This window comes from Armigeres subalbatus, chromosome 3 (genome assembly GCF_024139115.2).
Source record: "Armigeres subalbatus isolate Guangzhou_Male chromosome 3, GZ_Asu_2, whole genome shotgun sequence".
In the NCBI taxonomy this organism is placed as follows: domain Eukaryota; kingdom Metazoa; phylum Arthropoda; class Insecta; order Diptera; family Culicidae; genus Armigeres; species Armigeres subalbatus.
The window spans coordinates 143,506,060-143,526,201 of record NC_085141.1 but is presented as its reverse complement, the minus strand read 5'-3'; the positions used below and the strand labels follow the sequence as shown (position 1 = coordinate 143,526,201).

The 20,142-nt window shown below is 40.6% G+C and overlaps 2 protein-coding genes across 5 annotated transcripts in view; one reads left to right on the top strand and one right to left on the bottom strand.

Annotated features, from left to right (window-relative positions):
• Window positions 1-14,908, bottom strand: part of LOC134227627 (capping protein inhibiting regulator of actin dynamics) — a 477,592-nt gene extending 462,684 nt beyond the window's left edge. For all 4 annotated transcript variants that reach the window (XM_062709251.1, XM_062709254.1, XM_062709253.1 and 1 more), the window contains exon 1: window positions 13,837-14,908. In XM_062709251.1, the coding sequence (XP_062565235.1) occupies window positions 13,837-13,894 (58 nt within the window). In that variant the 5' untranslated portion in view covers window positions 13,895-14,908. The remainder of the gene's footprint in view (window positions 1-13,836) is intronic.
• A 4,495-nt stretch (window positions 14,909-19,403) lies between these two features.
• On the top strand, window positions 19,404-19,838 carry LOC134222027 (uncharacterized). The gene has a single exon (XM_062701179.1). The coding sequence runs from the start codon at window positions 19,404-19,406 to the stop codon at window positions 19,836-19,838; it is 435 nt and encodes a 144-aa protein (XP_062557163.1).
• Window positions 19,839-20,142: the final 304 nt, after the last annotated feature.

The following is a 20,142-nucleotide window of genomic DNA, read 5'->3' as shown; positions in this document are numbered from 1 at the left end:
GAGATCTATTACTAGAAATTTTAAAAATATGAAAGCTCCTGGTGATGGTATTTTCTACATACTTATCAAAAAACTTCCTGAGAGCTCTTTATCCTTTTTGGTTAATTTATTTAACAAATGTTTTCAATTCACAGATAAATGAAAAAACGCCAAAGTTGTTCCAATTTTGAAGCCGGACAAAAATCCAGCTGTTGCTTCTAGTTATCGTCCAATCAGTTTGCTTTCTTCAATAAGCAAACTGTTTGAAAATATTATTTTAAATAGAATGATGAGAGACGAATACCCTCTGTTGGGTAAAGTCTCGTTAAACAGACAAAAAAATAGAATGATGATTCATATTAATGACAATTCTATTTTTGCTGATGAGCAATTTGGTTTTCGCCATGGGCATTCAACCACCCATCAGTTATTAAGAGTTACGAATTTAATTCGTCTCAAACCATCTGATAGAGAAAGCATTTGACAGTGGTATTGGTATGAAGGTTTGATTGTAAAATTGATGAATCCTAATTTTCCTCTGTACATTATTAAGCTGATCCAAAATTATTTATCAGATCGCTCACTGCAGGTAAACTATCAGAATTCTAAATCCGATAGATTACCTGTAAGAGCTGGTGTTCCTCAAGCAGCATACTGGGGCCCATATTGTATAACATTTTTACTTCTCACTTAAGGTACACCGGGGCAAGTTGAAACGGTTTTTTCAAAGTTGAAATTCGAAGTGCTGTAAAAAAATCACCCTTTGGTATATTTTGAATCTGTTTGCAGTGTTTCAAAATGTATGTACTCAGTGACACTCAAGAAGCACGAGGTTGTAAAGGTGACTATAAAACTGCCAGGATTCGCATAAGAGTCCCATGTAAGTTTTTGACGATTTTAATTTTCTTTCAGAAATTAGCTGAAAATTGTGTCCTGTTTAAGAAAAACTGATGAAATAGTAGGCTTTGTTCTAGAAATTTGAAAACAAATCCCACTTTTGTTGTCTAATCTTGATATTTACTCGCATAATAATCAGATTCCATATTTTGATAGGTACTATTTTACACAAAATAATAAACTTATAGTCCATTTAATTGTCCCACTGCAATAAATACGGCTAAAGAATATTATGTTATTTTTTAGAAAGATGCCAATTTTTTTCAATTTTTTAATTTTTTTGTATTTTTCCATGTAAAACAAGTTTGATAAATTCAACTGCAAATTACCCAAGTCGGCGAAAATGACATGGGACTCTTATGCAAATAAGGGCAGTGTACAACAAAGCCACAAGCGTATTTTCAGAGACCAAATTCTGAAGAACGAACTACGCTGAAAATTTATCAAATTGATTTCCTCCTACTGGTGACAACTCGGATTACTATTCAGGATGCTTCATTATTTGGTTTACTTGTATATTGCGAAGTTGATTAATTCGATTGTGGCTTCTTCACAAATGCATATTAACTAAACAGCCATCATATCTCTCATAAACTCTACGATTGAAGAAAGAGCCAGCTGGGGAAGTGGAAGGCGGAGTTTACGAAAAGTTTACATACTCTATGTTTTTTTCTGAGAGTCAGTGCTCGTAGATTAAGAATCTCAAAACTGCAGTTTAAACATGACCCCTTTTCATTCTAGTGGAGATTGGAGGTCAACTTTCCGACCGAATGGGCGAAAATTTATTAAATTTATGTTCAGAAGTTTGCATATTTTTTATAAATTTGTGTTTTTCGAATGTATGTTTTTTCAAACCATCCTGATTTCTGAAAAAAAAATACTTTTAATTGCAAGGGTGATGTTTTGAATTGTTGTTTCAACTTGCCCCGCATCACGCATTTCTATTTGCCCCGATGAGTTGAACATGCAGAGCAATATCAAACAACCAAAATACAAAAATTAAACGGGGCTTTCATCGATTTATCATTGAATGATTACCTACCGTGAAAATTTGATGAAAAGACTCTTCCAAACATTGTTTTGATACCTGTTTCATTGGCACGTCAAATAGTTGTTTTGGATTTTGCAAAGGGCGAAAAATAATCAATGGCAGGGTTTGCTTTTGAAAGCTGCAATCTTTCAAAAATGGCAGTCAGAAGGTGCGTTTAGGCGAGTAGTTTGTTGAAAGAAATTATCAGAGCATTCGGTCTTTTCCTATCTGAATTACAGCTTCCGTTTCAACTTACCCGCATTTCAACTTGCCCCGGTGTACCTTACCAGGGTTTCAAAAATCTTTGTTTGCAGATGACACGGGCCTCTCAGACAAAGGGCGAAGCCTTCGTGGCATTTGTAGTAGATTGCAAAAAAAGGTTGGATAGTTTCTCCACTTACTTGCGAAAATGGAAAATTTCCCCGAATGCTTCCAAAACTCAGCTTATTATTTTCCCACATAAGCCGAAAGCTTCTTATTTGAAACCTTTTAGCAGACATATTGTCACTATGAATGGGGTTTCAATGATGTGGTCTAGCGAAGTTAAATATTTAGGACTTCTGCTAGATCAAAAATTAACTTTTAAAAATTACATTGAAGGCATTCAAGCCAAATTAAACAAATATATTAAGTGTCTATATCCACTTATAAACAGAAAATCAAAACTATGTCTTAAGAACAAACTTTTGATTTACAAACATTTTTTCAGACCAGCCATGTTGTATGCTGTACCAATATGGACTAGTTGCTGCAATACCAGAAAGAAGGCACTTCAGAGGATTCAAAGTAAAATTTTTAAAATGATTCTGAAGTTGCTTCCGCGGTATAGTACAAATGAACTTCATAGAATTTCTAATATTGAGAAATTGCAACAAATAACAACAAAATAATTTCCAATTTTAGACAAAAATCGTTACAATCTTCTAGTGCAACGATTAGCTCCTTGTACCTTTAGTATAAATTAGGTTAAGTTTAGTTTAAGTAGAAAATATTGTAATTCCTACATGGTTCAATTCAACCAGAGGAAAATCCAAACTGCCAGAAGCAATTGAAATGTATTAATAATAACTAAAAATATTCAATGGCAAATAAGGATGATAGTGTTAAGGGGGAATGAAGGTTGGCAGCACACCACTACATAAATCCGTATTTTTTGAATTAGTGTTTGTGATATTGTCCGGTGTTGCACAAACACATTCACAACTTTCCCAAGGACGGAAAGAGACAGACGATACTCCGCCGGTAATGAATCATTCAGAAAGCTGTTTTCTTTGCCCAACTTTCCTTGAGCCTTAAGAAAACACGGAACACCTAGTGTAAGAGATGAATGCATGTATTAGATAATTAGCAAATTAAACTAGTTTAAAAAAAAGTTTTTCTTAACTTGTAGGTACAAGTGTGATAGTTTTGTTTTCATGGCTTGTTATGATTCGAAGAGGTTTTTTCCTCTTTTTTTATAGTTCTCGCTTAACTTTTCAAAAGGACCTAAGTAACATTTTTTTCATGAATTAATTTGAGTATTGCAATCAAAAGCTTTCATGTTGTTCTGTTGATTGCGCTATTCAAATTAATTCATGAAAAAAATGTTACTTAGGACCTTTTGAAAAGTTAAGCGAGAGTTGTTTGTTATCTATTGAGAGCGATTTCTGCAAACCCTGCACACGGCCTAAACGGCTTCTCGCATGGTCTATGCTATTACAGGGCTGTTACAAACTAGTCGAATTCCAATCCGCGAAATTCGCGACTGGCAAATTGAAATCCGCGACTGTAGAAACAAATCCGCGACAAACAAAAATATTATTTTTTTCTTCAAAACACGTTTTATAAATGCGAAATTTCAATATTTTTACTTCTAATCTATTGGCTTCTAATCTATTCGTTGATAGAAAAGAAAATGAAAGAACATTCGCTAATTTATGTAATACCCAACACTGCATAGTTATCGCTTCAAGCATACCACGAGCCACATAAAATATATGTGCAGCGTTGAACTATGCCCGAAAGAAATGTTGTATCGATGCATTTCGTTATAAGTTGGTTGGGCAGATGGCAGTCTGTTGTCATAGGTAAATACCAGTTAGATCAAGGGCTATATGTATTTGAATTATACTTTTTAGTACGCTATATAGTTTTCTTCTAATCTCTACCATCGTTTTACAAGGGCATGGACGCATAAATTATCCGTCAGGCTGTTTATTGATCAGTCATTGCATTGTGTACTTTCATCAATCCGCCAGTTAGGAAATAATAAGACCAATTTCTTCAAAAACAAGCAGAGACCAGAACAAAGCTTGACGAATCTGATTAAAAAGCACTCAGGCGAAATGATACCAGAGGCGGACAGGCACGGTTCTAAGGCCTGCGAATTTTTAAAAACTCGGATAATGTTATTGATTTGAAAAATGATGTCATTACCACTACGTATGAGATAATGGATGGATATTGCTATGCTTATACAACACGGCAGACTCGACACGTTGTTCATTTGCAGGAAGAGCATCAAGCGAAGATAAGATGCACTAGAGATCCCAAAAGAGGCTGTAGGCTTCATGGTAGGTCGCGTACACGATGGCGTTTTGCAATTTAATGTGGACCTGAGGGTACTAAACTTCAGTGCGCCTTTTAGCAATTGGCCCAGGATTGACTGAGTACGTAAGAGTTAATGAATCTATATCGCAGTGAAGCTGGGTAAACGGAAATAGTTAGATTCTGCCACCACATGTGCAAACTAGTTCGTAAGTGAGTAATCTTCCAAACGAAGAGGGGACTTGTCAGGATCTAGCGATTAGCCATCTATAGTGAGCATTACAATGCCGTATGTGCTATCCATCGTAGGCTTCTTTTGGAGTCTCAAGGTTCAAGTTCAATCAGACAGTTTGTTGCAACTGGGTAATCACGAATAAACTCTCAATGGATATGAGAACAGCGAGGAATTATGAAGCACAGGTAATGGAACAAAAACGGATGGAACTGAAAAAAAATAGCCTACCAAAAAGTGATTGGAATACATAATAAAACAAAGGACGAATACTGAAATGTTTGAATGAGATGCCTGTAATAGTGGGAGTCATTAAGCACGGTACAAAACTGGACTCAACTGATGGTTGGGCAATGAAAAAAAAACCTATCTATCGTTCAAGGGACGATATTCAGATTTTTGAATATCGCTCCAACCATCCCAATCTAGACCTTAATCCTTCATCAGCAAGTTAACACACCACGCGCAAAAGAAGATAACTGCGAGACACTCGAGGATGCAGATGAACCAGATTCCCACCACCCTAGGAGCGGCAGGAACCCCATGATTCCAGTCCTCACGGAAAAGCCGGAACCGTGGGAACCCTATCATCACATTTTTTGTCTATTTTATTAGTGTTTTTGTGTTTTTTCTCTGCCAAATTTTATCCTTACAATAATTTTTATGTGGCAATTTTGATTCAAAACAACTGGCGAAGCCCTTGGCTGGCTCACAAGGCGGCCCTTCTGGTCCGGCTTTCCTCTTAATTTAAATTGCTATTGGCAGAACTAAAGGTTGGCTCGCGAAAGGAATCCTTCTGATTTCTTTCCTCATTTGTGTTGAACCTAATATTACAAATCAAAAACACATAATAAAGACAGTTCGATCAGCTATCAGTTCCGTCCCGGCAGTTGCAGGTGTGAATATTAATGCGTTTAATCCGACTTTATCGTCGACCCTCTATGCAGTGCAAGTAATCATAATTGTAATTCCGGAATAAGTGGCACAAATGTTCCAAGCAATAAAATAAATAGTTCTCGGCATTTCGGGTATCTTTAAATGCAGTATGAATAGTATGATCGATCTGGCAATTCGAGCGACTTTCTATGCATCCACTTAAACCAACATCCATACGACGATTGAAGGGTTATTCGAATACCATGTGTTTGGATCTTTGACGGATTGCTTATATTGCAAATGCCCAAATAATTGACATGTTGAATTTTTCCTAAAATTGAGGAAATCGCGATTTTCGCGAGAGTGTAATTATAAATCCGCGATTTTCGCGACAATGTTTGACGAAACCGCGATTTTCGCGACTGGAAGGGTAAATCCGCGACAAATCCGCGAAATTCGCGAAAAACGCGAAAATCGCGAAATCCGCGACAGTTGTAACAGCCCTGCTATTATTAGCTACTCATTAGATCTTTTGGCATGGAGATGGGAACAAGATTAGGCTCGTCATTGACGCCGTATCATTGCTCAATATTCTTCCTGACGTATAGAAACTTTGCTTGATATCGGCGTTGCCATGTGATGCAGGATAAGTTCATGGTTTCTACTTTTCATTTCGTTTTTCGGGTTTAGGATAAACCTTTTTTCGCTGTTTTTGGCGAGGAACGTCATTTATCCGTCACTTTAATCTAGCCTTGGAAGATAAACGAAAATCGTGCCTATCCGTGCTATTAGATGAAATCCTCTTGTTGTTTCGACACTTTTCCCTCTCATCCGATTTTCACGAGATTTATTGTAGAACTTTTTTTTTTGTTTTTCAAATTGTACGTCCGCGATGGAATTCGAACCTAGAACATTAACAATAATGCCGTAGTCACATAGTGATACGCTCTTTCTAGTCACACCACCACGGTATCTGCATGTAGACATTATGTTTATGTTCTCTACTACCGTTTGAAATGGTGATGGCACGAAAAGGCTAGAGGATAGGGAAGACCACGAGCGAACCAACTTTTGCGGCAAACCAAGTGTACGATACATAGTTTTCACTTATCAGTGTTTTTTTTTTTTTTGCCAAAAAGCGGTATTCATCGCCGAAACTTTTCGTGAGTGATTATCCTGGGATTGAGTGAACATTATGAACCCTACTACAGCTGTTACCTGAGGGTATTTAGGCTCATCTACAAGCGTTTTCTACAAGGTACTCTCCGAAATTTTATGCCGCCGACTAACACCAATTGCAAGAGAGCTCTTGGGGCAGTACCAGGCGGGATTTATGGGTGAACGCTCTACCACAGACCAGGTGTTCGCCATACGTCAGGTATTGTAGAAATGCCGCGAATACAACGTGCCCACACATCATCTATTTATCGACTTCAAAGCCGCATATGATACAATCGATCGGGACCAGCTATGGCAGCTAATGCACGAAAACGGATTTCCGGATAAACTGATACGGTTGATCAAGGCGATGATGGATCGGGTGATGTGCGTAGTTTGAGTTTCAGGGGCATTCTCGAGTCCCTTCGAAACGCGTAGAGGATTACGACAAGGTGATGGTCTTTCGTGTCTGCTATTCGACATCGCTCTGGAGGGAGTAATACAAAGGGCAGGGATTGACACGAGTGGTACGATTTTCACGAAGTCCGTCCAGTTATTTGGTTTCGCCGACGACATTGATATCATGGCACGATACTTTGAGAGGATGGAGGAAGCCTACATCAGACTGAAAAACGAAGCTAAACGGATTGGACTAGTCATCAACACGTCGAAGACGAAGTACATGATAGGAAGAGGCTCAAGAGAGGTCAATGTAAGCCACCCACCACGAGTTTCTATCGGTGGTGATGAAATCGAGGTGGTTGAAGAATTCGTGTACTTGGGCTCACTGGTGACCGCCGATAACGATACCAGCAGAGAAATTCGGAGGCGCATAGTGGCTGGAAATCGCACGTACTTTGGACTCCGCAAGACGCTCCGATTGAATAGAGTTCGCCGCCGTACCAAACTGACTATCTACAAAACGCTTATAAGACCGGTAGTTCTCTACGGACACGAGACCTGGACGATGCTCGTGGAGGACCAACGCGCACTGGGAGTTTTTGAAAGGAAAGTGTTGCGTACCATCTACGGTGGAGTGCAGATGGCGGACGGTACGTGGAGGAGGCGAATGAACCACGAGTTGCATCAGCTGTTGGGAGAACCATCCATCGTTCACACCGCGAAAATCGGAAGACTGCGATGGGCCGGGCACGTAGCCAGAATGTCGGACAGTAATCCGGTGAAAATGGTTCTCGACAACGATCCGACGGTAACAAGAAGTCGAGGCGCACAGCGGGCAAGGTGGATCGATCAGGTTGAGGACGATTTGCGGACCCTCCGCAGACTGCGTGGTTGGCGAAGTGCAGCCAAGGACTGAGCTGAATGGAGAAGACTTTTATGTGCAGTACAGGCCACTCCGGCCTTAGTCTGATAATAAATAAACAAGCGTTTTCTTAGTAAACAAAATGGTTCCAATACACCTCAATTTTGTACTCTGTACTCGAGGTCAGCACTTCGCACCTCAACAAGTTCCATTCGCTAAAAATAAGAATTAGATCATAGTAAATCTGAATCGAAAGTTACTTGAAGATGACTACAATATACTTGGAGCTTTCAATGGATGCAGGGCCGGATTTAGCCAAAAAGGGGCCGATAGCTTGTGGGGCCCCAAAATGTGCAAAAAAGGTTGGTTTTGGTACATAGACCCTCCCCCCAGCTGGCCTTGAATGGATGCAACGGCTGCCGGTCTGAGGCAAAACTCTAATAAAATTATTATTTATAATTTGTATGTATTAGAGTTAGCTTATGAGTTGATAAAAATAAGCGAAAAAGGTAAGTTTCACCCGGTTTTCGCAGTAAGAAGATAGAAATTTTCAGGTGTTCAATGTTGACTGGAACCACAAGCGATTTTTTTTTAACTTGTGACTTGGCGGTGGCGGGTCTACAGTAGCCTTGCGAACAAATGCTTAGGATTACCAATCCGGAGATGGCGAGTTCGATTCTCGGTTCGGTCACCCTGGGCATAGTGTATCCATTGTACTTGCCACACAAGATACATACTCGGGATGCGAATTGGTGAGTTGACATCTGGGAAGGAGCGACCTACACAGCTCTGGTCCTCACAAGTTCCAATCTCACGCTTCCATGGGTCTTCCGATGACAATCGACCGCCAGCTAAGAGTTTTGTACTTAGCTGGTAGTGCAGCCTGGGCACTGTTGTCCTTCTGACATCAGCTAGAGTGAGTGGGTGCGACCAAAGGGACCATCGTCACTAACCCCTAATCCCAAGGCGTTCGGCTAATTCGTCGGCCTTCGAGGTGGCAACGGAACAGCTGGACGCCATCATCGATTTTGCGTCATTGAAACATAATATCAATAAGGAGCTTGCTGAAACTTCGAAAGTCGATGTTGGACGCCAAGCTGGAGAGGGCGGTCGGGACGGCCAAGTGTAAACCCGTGAAATCCGTGGAGTCGAGATCTACATAGACTGAGGCCCAAGAATTCGCGGACTCGGGCAAGGTCGAATCGACTGAGGGCGTGCCAGCGAAGACGGTAGTACCAAAGTCTACCCAGACTGAGGCTCAAGTATTCGCGGGCACGTCTGGGGTGACTGCTCCAACGGAGCAGACACAAAAACGGGGGAGACAGTCTCCAGGAGATGAGCTCCCTGGGGCCGCTCCAAAACGCGGAGGGTTACTACCCCGAACAAGGGTAGTGGGGCTGGGAAGCTGAACCACGGCCAGGTACCTCCCAAACCGGGGGAGGAAGGACATGGAAAGGTCCGTCCACCCAGGAAAGACGGTGCTAAGGGGTTACGGCAGGCTGAGAACTCTCAGCCGCCCCAGACCAGGGAAATAGAGGGGGATGACGCCTCCTGGACCCTGGTCAAGATAAGAACAAAAGGAAACCGAAGACGTCAAGGGCCGAAAAGAAGGCCCAGGCGAATGAGGGTAGCAAGAAGTCTAGGGTAGGCGCCAATCGCTCCAGGGGCGATGCCCTAGTCATCACGGCGGACGAGGCTAAGTACTCGGATGTTTTGAAGGCGATGAGGAGTGACGTCAAGCTCGCTGAACTCGGCGCCGATGTACGTCGAATAAGACGCACCCGGACGGGCGAGATGATCCTCGAGCTGAAGCGGGGCGTTGGCGGAGGAAATTCTAGGCGAGACGGTCAAGGTGAGGGCACTCACGACGGAGGTGAATCTAAGAGTAAAGACCTGGACGAGATCACCGAAGTCGAAGAGCTCGTCACGGCACTGCGGCGACAGTGTGAAGTGGAGACGCCCACCGCAGCCGTTCGGCTACGGAAAGGTCCGGCAGGGACGCAGGTAGCATTGGTTCGGCTATCTGCAGCGGATGCCTCCAAGGTAGTCAAGTTAGGGATCGTCAAGGTGGGATGGTCGGTGTGCCCTGTGGGCATATACGAGCAACCCGAAGTTTGCTTCAAGTGCCTGGAACCGGGGCACAAGCAATGGGACTGCAAAGGCAAAGCAGAAGCAATCTCTGTCGACGCTGCGGATTGGAGGGACATAAAGCACAATGCAGAAACCTCGCTACGGCAATATCGATAACGCTAACTCAACGAGCAAAGCTATTCAAAGCTTGCAATGTGCAACTTGTTGAACACGAAAACTTATCGACGAACAACGCACGCGCTTTTAAGCTGAGAGCCGACTCGATGATGATTATTGCCATTATACTTTATCGGAGCATTCGCACCAACACAGTTGAAAGTTTCATCGTTGGGAACAGAAATTGCACTCGATAACGACACGATTAACTACTGGTTCGTACGCTCATAGCCATGGTGGTGTTTGCGTTTGTTTTGTGTCATACATTGGAAGGGGAAAAGAGGGGTTTCATTGATGCTTCAATTTTTTTAATTTCTTCATTATAGTGATTTTTTCGAAGGAATGAATCTTAAATGTATTTGACGTCATGTTCAAGTCGGCCTTGAGAATTATTGGCTTAATTTTTCAAATGTTCGTGTACATTTCATTTATATAGAAGACTTGGAGACCCATGATGCTATATACCAACCCGACCAGTTAGTCATAACAATTATATCAATATGTGTTACAAATAACAATACTTGAAATAATTTCTCTGTCAAAAATGGATGAAAGAAAATTTCACGATCGTCATAACTTGATTATAACATAATGTATTATGCTTATTTTACAGAAAAACAAAATTGTCAACATTTTTGGTAGATAGGAATTTGAAAAAAAAAAACGAAGTTACCACCTTCAGTAAATCTTGATTTAATCGAGAAAGGCATCGTCACCGCTAGGTGAATTAATTTGGGTTTTTTATTGATTATTGAATGGGGAGTTTAGTGACCATTTCCTGAAAAATAATGACTTCAGTGACTTTTAGATGCAAATAGTGACTTTTTAGTTAATAGACTCAAAAAAGTGACCTGCTACCAGCCCTGCACCTGTTGTTCTTTTTGAGTATCTCCAGGAGCCGATGGATCCTTTGACTTTCCTCAAAAAGAGTTCTCTGCTATTGCTCCAAGTACGAGCCTAGTCCTGGCCGACAACGCTCTTCGTCCATTTCTTAACATCGGCCAGCGGAACGGAGCGGGTGTAAAGTATCGGACATTGGCCAGGGTATCGGCTTCGGTATTTCCCCTAAAGCCGCAGTGGCCGGGTATCCAGGCGAAGGTGGTACCGGGGCTCATACCTGAAAGAATTCCCGAACCGAATCTTTCAAATGGTGGCTGTTTGTCTTGTCGCTTTTCATGGTGTGTTGATGTGAAAACTGACTTTTTTTCTAGATTCCTTAATAACTTTGACAGGGGTTAAAATAGATCAAAGTACATATTTTTTTAAATTATAAACAACTTTCTAGAATAAACCTTCTGCTAAAATTATTTTCAAAAAAAGTTATGCTCAAAATATGATTTTTGGGAATCATTATACAAAGCATTCTCTAACTCGATACCAAACCGTTATTCGATTTTTTTGTATTCAGAAAATATGTTCTAACTCACATTCTGCGTCTTTTATTTTCATTCGCTACCGCCCTTAAAGGTGGTTAGATCATCCATGTTTTCTTATCTTGTCTTATGGGCTTCCCGAAGAAATATTCTTCAACTCTTCTGAAAACACCATGCTTCTAATATGAAGTTTTCAGATCGAACACTAAAAAACACACTTTTCCAGGTTCTCATATAACCAACACTTTTGCTAGTCGCTCTTCCGGCATACGCACTACATGTCTAGCCTACTGTAATCTGCCGTATTTTACCAGCCAATCCATTCGTGAGTCAAATCGTCATTTTTTATATAAGTAGAAGATAGATAGAATTTATTCAAAGTTCCTCATACAGAACTTTCGTGGTAAAATCTGAGGGATTTCCACGGCATTTTTTGCAGTTACCTTAGGAAAGTCTACACAATTTTTGCAGCAAACTCTTCAGTATTTCTGCGGCAAATTCTTTAAGCTTTCGTCAGTAAATTGTTTGAAATTTTCTCGACAAGCTCGCCGGAATACCCTCTAAAATTCATCGAAATCTTCAGATATTCACGGAGAGTTCTTTGGAATTGGAATCTGATTTTTTTTTTCAAATTTTTACGTTATACTCCAAATTTTGCGTTGAATAATGTAGACTCTTGAAATTTAAACCAGCGTGAGTAAGATCAGCCCCGTGACAGATTTTGAACAGCGGCGGCGGCGTGGCGAACAATAATAGCATGTATTAGATGTCCCCACTTTAAGTAATGAGATTAGCATATTACTTCTGCGTGAACGCATCTAACGTCGTTTAACGTATTCTAAATTCTTTGGAAGTTACGTAAGAAACTCTTAGAAAATTCCATAGAAAATTATTCAGAATTTAATAATTCCTTTGGGGTTTTCTGCTGATTTTCTGATTCTGGGATGCTGCTTCCGAATCCATAAAAATCTTAGAAAATCTGCCGGAAGATGAATTCAAGTACGAGCTCATGAAAATACGAAAAATGCGCTGCTTTTTTGGAGACAAAAGCGGGGAAAACAAGGACAAGTCAAATTCAAAGGGGAATGCCATACTTGTAACAGAAGCAGTCATTGCAAGCAAGATTGCTGGAAGATGACCAACGCCAACGTTGGGATCGAATCAAGCTCACTCGTGTTTGTGACATAGAGGAAAGTGGGGCAAGATCACCATATGGGCAAGACAGCCAATGTTAATTATGACTTAAGTGAGCATTATACTCACATTATTATTACGAGGGATGGTTAACAATAATGTAAGAGGGCTATGCAACTGAAAAACGCACTTAGACAACCTTACTTGTTCTTGTAATATTGATTTGAAGACCAACTGTATTAGGAACAAGGTCATCACCAAGATTAAGAGTCGCCTAACCCTTACAAGGATTTTTAAAATGATCAAATAATCTCTAGAAGTGCAAGAATATGTCGCCTGTTTTAAATAAATTTAGCACACTTTCGATATATTTTTTGGTTCTTGCTCGTCTGGCCCCGAAGGAGTGGTCATATCGCCCCATATGGCAAATATAGGCACCATAAAAACACCTTTTTTAATTTTTAAAACCAGCTTATAAGATACTGAAACGTCATAAATCAGTGTTTATTGATGCTTATGTCAATGAGGGGGAATCATATAGTTGTTTCATGGACAAATCGGCCGAATTCGAAGGAGTTACCGCTTAGGGTGGCCATCTTGCCTGACTTTCCCCTACCTACTGCGTTTCAAGTAGGACAAATACAGCGCAAAGCCGGAAGTTCTGTTTTTTTTTTTTAATTTTTGATTCTACAAATTAAATTCAAAAAAGGCGCAAGTGATCGCATAGTTTGAAAGTTTATTGAATAGAGCACAGTGAATTCTAAGATTGTTTTTAAAATCCGAGTGATAAAAAGGCTCCATTTCAACAAGGCGAAAAATGTAGAATTCCTGATTGTCAAGAAAAGATTACCACTTATATTTTTTAAACAATTGGGATTTTAGGATTTTATTATATAAAAAAAAAATGACCTGCGTTTGGTATGATTTTTCCGAATGACTTTTCTCGAGGATTGCAAAAATAATTGTGAGATTATTAGTGAACCTTTAGAATTATGATGTAGGAAAAAGAATGAGTGTTTTAAGATGACTTCCATCGGAATGTTCGATAACGACTAAACACAAACCATCTCACATTCTTCCTAAAACTTCGTCGGCATCGGAAAGGAACTTTGCACAATACCTGGTTGATTCTTGTTGCTGTTGACCTGCGCTTGTACATCCTCGCCGGATTCCGCCATGGTTATGCCTCCTGCTCCTTCGGTGCTTCGATATCAATAATCCGTGCGGAAATGTTCAGCTGTTTCTGCTGCAGCGATATCCGAACGTCCTCCGCCTTTAGAGCTTGTTATTGTTTTTGTTGTTCGAACAGATTCTGCCTGCGCTGCTGCCCGATGACCACGACGACCGCTGTCGAGAGTCACGCACACTGTTCAGCTGCTTCTGCTCTGCTCGCGAGCTCAACCGCGGACAGAAGGAATGAAAAAAATCGCTATTGATGAGAACCGTCACGACGACTACCGACTTTTATTCAACGGGCACTTCTTCTCCACCAGCACACAACGCAACGAACAAGACAACACGGGGGAGAGGTTTTTTCAACCTTTTTCTTGCTCCTCTTTTTCGTGGGGGAACTTTTTCCGAACCTTCCTGGATCGCTTTAGTTGGTTCGATCTTCCAAATCCACCGAGGGCCAAATCACAATTCACCTAAACTATTCCTTAACGAAGCTTTACGATTCACAAGTAAAACATCAATTCACGGGTAGAGCAAAGGTTATCCAGCTGGGCCACGGAACGCACCAGAATCGGTCGGAACACTGCTCTTCGGAACTCAAAAAACTTCCTCCCTCTCGCGGGCAGCACACACACTGAAGAGGTTTTCACACGCGATTTTCACGCCGCAGAATCGAATTCCGTCGACTTTTTTTGCCTTTCCACTTCACACACGCAGATGACGACAGCACGGTTCGGGTCGGATGACACGGCCAAATAATCTTCACTTCCACGGAACGGACACGATGGAATTAAACGCGACAAAAACGACACTTTTTTTTGGACGATGGCGCTAGGGAGGTGGCACGGCCTTCAGGGCAATATTGCCAACCAAGAACACGGTTTTATTCCTACTGCAATTTTTTTTCTTTCCTTTCTCCGTCACACGAAGGAACGGTGAAACCAGGGATACCTTTTGGGCTAAGCGATGATCTACTCACAACTGCGGGACTGTTGGCCGATGAGAAGTTCCTCGCCGTCAAAATCGCTACAGTTGAGAAAGGTTCGAAGTGTCACTCACACTGATAATCGTTTTATGTATGCCAAGATTAATTTTCAAGGTATGTCCACTGAAAACGTTGGGTTGTATAGGCCTTTTCATATGACAGTTTACGATTGAGAAAGTACCCATTATTGGGTAAAAAATCACTCTGTCTTGTACACGGTAACCAGAATATACTCTTTTATGACTTTAAAGTACGCATAATCTTGGAAAAGGGGAACTACAATAGTAGTTTGTGCAACAAGTTGCAAAAAGATGATTTTTTCAGCACGAGTTGTACGTTTATCCAACGAGCCTTCCCGAGTTGGATAAATACTACGAGTGCTGAAAAAATCGAGTTTTGCAACGAGTTGCACGCTATTTTGCAATGACGAAAATGGACTTTAATTTGATAAATCTGTACCAAAATTGTACAGTCTATATTAACGCATTTGCCCAAAAGTACGCGGCGCTCCCCAGAGGAAACGACGCACCGCACTTTTGCTGCCCGTATACTCGATTCTTATGGGGAGATAGCATTGGGCGTTTCCTAGGGAGCGGATGTTCCTTTCAAATGTGAAACGCCGCGTGGAATCTTGTGCAAATGCTCTTTTGGAAACATCACAACAGCCGCGCGGTGTATCGTATTGACAGCACCCTACAATATCTAAATAAACTTTATGTGTGGTCTCGAATAAGCAATTATTTAATTTATGTGTGGTTATATATCGATTATATTAGGGTAGAGCTATTGCAAAATTTATAACGGCGGCACATATATCTTATATAGATTATAGATAGTGGAATATATAGATGAGCGAAGATAAATCCTCTGTCTCCAAACGAACTGTCAAACGTGTCTCCAAACGAGCATGACGTCACGATTTCAATGGAAACGTTAAGGGCTGTGACGTCATATGCGCGTGTTTACGGGCAAAAAAATCGACTCAGCCATGCTTTCGCTCATCTATAGATTCTACTATCTATAATCCAGCTTTCCACGCTCGGTAATGGCGGCTTGTCGGTGTGCAAAAATCAATCAATCACTGTACTTTTTGACACTAGCTGGAGGAAAACTCACTGGCGAAAAGGCTTTTTTCCCTTCCCCTCAACCATCAGGAACGCTTGTGGGCTTTCCTCCAGCTAGTGTCAAACAGTACAGTGACTTATTGATTTTTACACATCGACAAGCCGCCATTACCGAGCGTGGAAAGCTGGATATAGATATTTTTGGCAGTGTAGAATAATAAAATTGGCTTGGATCCAAAAGGCCTCGTCAATCTTCTCCATTTTTACAGAGCTGTTGGGAACTGTAAACAATGTTAATAATAAACGCGTGTTTCATTGAATAACGCATCATTTTATCGCTTACCTTTGATTTCAGCCCGAGAAACGAAGAAAAAATCCGGAAAACCCAAGAAAAAAATCAAACAGTCTGATTCAACAATCCCGCTTGGAAACGTCTTCTAGAAATCTCCCGTGATATCTCTGAGACAAAAAAATGAGTCTCCTAGATATTTTTGGTCGATTTCTAGAACCTGTCAGACCTCAAATCCGCCTCAAATGCAACAACCGTTTAAACCGGTGTCTACCTCAAATTTTAGACGAGTAGACCGTTTGAACCGGAAGGGATTTGACATATAGATTCTCTTAGATAACGTAGAGATATCTAATAGTCAAGGGTACCACAGTTCTTCTAGATTTTTGCTAGATGTGGTAGAGACCTAGTGATTCTTCTTCTTTTTGTTCTTGTTTGTTTTAGGTTTGTTTTTTTTTGGAAACTATTTAATCATTTTGTTATAAATTTTATTATGAATATCTATTTTATTAGTTTTTTTTTACATTTTTGCGAGATTTAAGCCCCAAACGCAATACAACGGAACGGCAACGGAAACGGCAAATTTGACAGAAAATATATGGGCTAACTGTCAAATTTTCCGTTTCCGTCGCCGTTCCGTTGTATTGCCTTTGGGGCTTTACATTCACATTTAAATTTTACATTTCACACAGGACTTTAGTTGGAATCCCCGCAGTATTCCCTTAGAAATCTCTACAGGGTTTTCGTAGGACTCCCCACATGATTCCCGTAGGAATCCCCACAGGATTACCGAAGGAATCCCCAAAGTATTCCCGAAGGAATCCCCACAGGATTCCTAAAAGATTTCTAAGGAATCTTTACAGGATTCTCGAATGAATCCGAGTCCCCACAGCATTCCTTTCTTCTCAGACAGGATGTGTGTTTTAATGTGCCGGTCGATGTGTTCAGCCTTGAAGTTCACATGAAATTCTTCTCCAAATTTTGAGATTTCTGCTCCATATGGGAACGTCCATAAATTTCGTAACGCTTAGAATGGAGGGGGTTGAGTGAAGTGTGACGATCCATACAAAATTTTCGGAAGCTTCATACAAAAAGTGTGACATAGGGGAGGGGGTTGAAAAGTCCAATTTTGGCGTTACGTAATTAATGGATCTTCCCTATGGCGCAATACAAGCTGTGCTCAGGCCCTCGTGAGCATTGTCGACAAACAAACAGTTCTCCCGGTTTGTAATGATCTCTAGCATGATCCATTATTGGTTTTCTCCGGAAAAAATGTGGCTACACAGTCAACATGTGTTCTCCGTGTTCACGTGCAAACATGTTGGGGCCTGATGGTTCTCCCAGAAGTCCTCAGCATACGGTTTGGTGTGGACGTTAACGTCGGCATGAGTTTGGTTCCGCGTGGGTTCGAAGATGGCTCCGCAGCTCGGCAATTCTAATGCCGCATCGCAAATGCTACAATTGCCTCCGTCTTGCGCCGCTCGGTAAGCATATCTGCCGTTAGAACCAGTTCCAGATCGGTCAATCCTCGTTCCGTTATTTGATACTTCCTGCGCCATTGGAAAATAATAAAATTCATATATTAACATTTAACATTAAATCCTCAATCCAAAACTATTTTAGCTACCTAGGGTGCTTATGTCCTGTTATTGTTAATTACACGGCAATGCACATAATTAAATTTTACATTCACCGGCGGAAAACGAATTAAATAAAATGGCGATGCAAGAACATGCACGGACGCCGCGGTCTACGGACTGACTGAATGAGAATTTTTTTGACAGAACCGCTTCGATTCACAAGAGTGTGGGAAAACACACACATAAAAAGCTTAAAAGGGAGTTGGGTCGAGTCTAAGATGAAAATGAATCTTGACTAATGTGGTTTGCATCTTATCCAGGTAGATTCCTGTTCTCTTTTAGATATCCTTCCAAGTGGAAATTCCACAACAACTGCACGATAAATAAATTTTGCTCTCTTTTTGAAGTTAAACATACACTTGCCACAGAACTTATACATTTATTGTGTTTTTACCATTAGATGATATAATTCATCATTACGAAACCAGCTAAAGATGATACGAAATTATTCCAAAACCGCAATCCGTATTATAAAGGTATATCAATAACTAGTCATATATGGTTTTTATAGTTTTCTTCCTAAATCAAGACAAATCTTTCAAAACGACTTATCTGCTTTTGTAAACAAAGCTTCAAACGACGATTTGACGAATCTGATAGCTCTCCCACGCAAACCAACACCATCAACAGGTAGCGGAATCCTTCATCTACCTATTGATGGTGTTGGTTTGCGTGGGAGAGCTATCAGATTAGTCAAATCGTCGTATGAATCTTTGTTTACAAAAGCAGATAAGTCGCTTTGAAAATTTTGTCTTGAAATAATGTAAAATAAGAAATTATGAAGATACAATGCACCATGACATAATAGCATACGTTATGGTAGATATAACATGCTGTATAATATTGGTTTCAGCTCAACATATAATTACTTTGTTAAGAGGCGATTATACGAACAGTAACAGTATTCTTTAATTCAAGTGAATAGTCACAATAATACTGCAGATGGTTTTAAATTATGCGAACGTTGTCATCATTGAAAAGTAGTATAAAAAAAATTGTGCCCGGGACATCCTGGCTACGATCCGCATAAATTCAAACGATAGCCGAACCATTATTGGAACGGCATACGTTCCAGGTTGAACCATAATGATAATGGTACTTAACCATAACCGTACTGTAGTCTGATAACGTTTTGACCATAGTGACTATATTTTTCGTAGACCGGACTGTATGAGCAACGGGTTGTGAAGAATGTTAACCGTAAGAGAAAACGATTTCCTTCATACATTTTTGGAGGAAAGATTGTATCAGTACTATATTGATTATGGTTCGTAGACCGTAAACTTCATTTATTAAGGTTGAGATAATTGCAATTATCATGTTTTATATTACCATCATAGCAAGCTAGGATTTGAAATATTAATATCATAGCATGCCTGATGACGTAGAAGTATAAAATAGTTCATTATGTATTCAGCTGTCAACCAAGCAAGACATTTTATAAAATTTGTTAAAACTTAAATAGTTGTTTAACTACAACAATTTGGCGACGAGAATATTTAAAGAATTTTCAATTTGCAACGTCTTAGAATCACTATGGCTGAAGGTGGAGACAGTGGATTTTCCGGTTCGGCGCCACTTTCAACGCAGCAGTTGATGAAGCAGATGGCTGATCAGAATGCACGGTTATTACTTCTCCTGGAGCACTTGGCCAATCCACAAGCAGTTTCGGCGACAGCTCAGCAAAGCGCAGAACAGATCGTTGAATCATTATCATCAGCGATCAAGGAGTTCCACTACGATCCTACAGTAGGAATGACTTTCGACCGTTGGTTCAGCAAATTCGAAAATCTTTTCAGAGCAGACGGCAGAGGACTGGACGACCAAGCGAAGATTCGTTTATTACTGCGAAGTCTAAGCGTTACAGTTCACGAAAAATTTATCAACTACCTTCTGCCGCAGCACCCGCGTGATTTTACGTTCGACCAGGTCGTGGCGAAACTAAAGGTGATTTTCGGTCAACAGAACTAGCACTTTTCAGCAAACGTTATGATTGTTTCCGGTTAATCAAGAGTTAACAAGATGACTTTGTCTCGTACGCCGGAAGCGTGAACCGCCAGTGTAAAGAATTTGAATTATCAAAGCTCAAAATCGACCAATTCAAAGCACTGATTTTTATTTGCGGACTGCAATCGTCAAAGGAAGCAGATGTTAGAACTCGCTTATTGGCCAAACTTGAATCTGAAGCTGCAGAAGACATCAATTTGGAAGCACTTGTGATTGAGTGTCAACGCATAGCAAACCTAAAGCATGACACGGCATTAGTGGAGAAGCA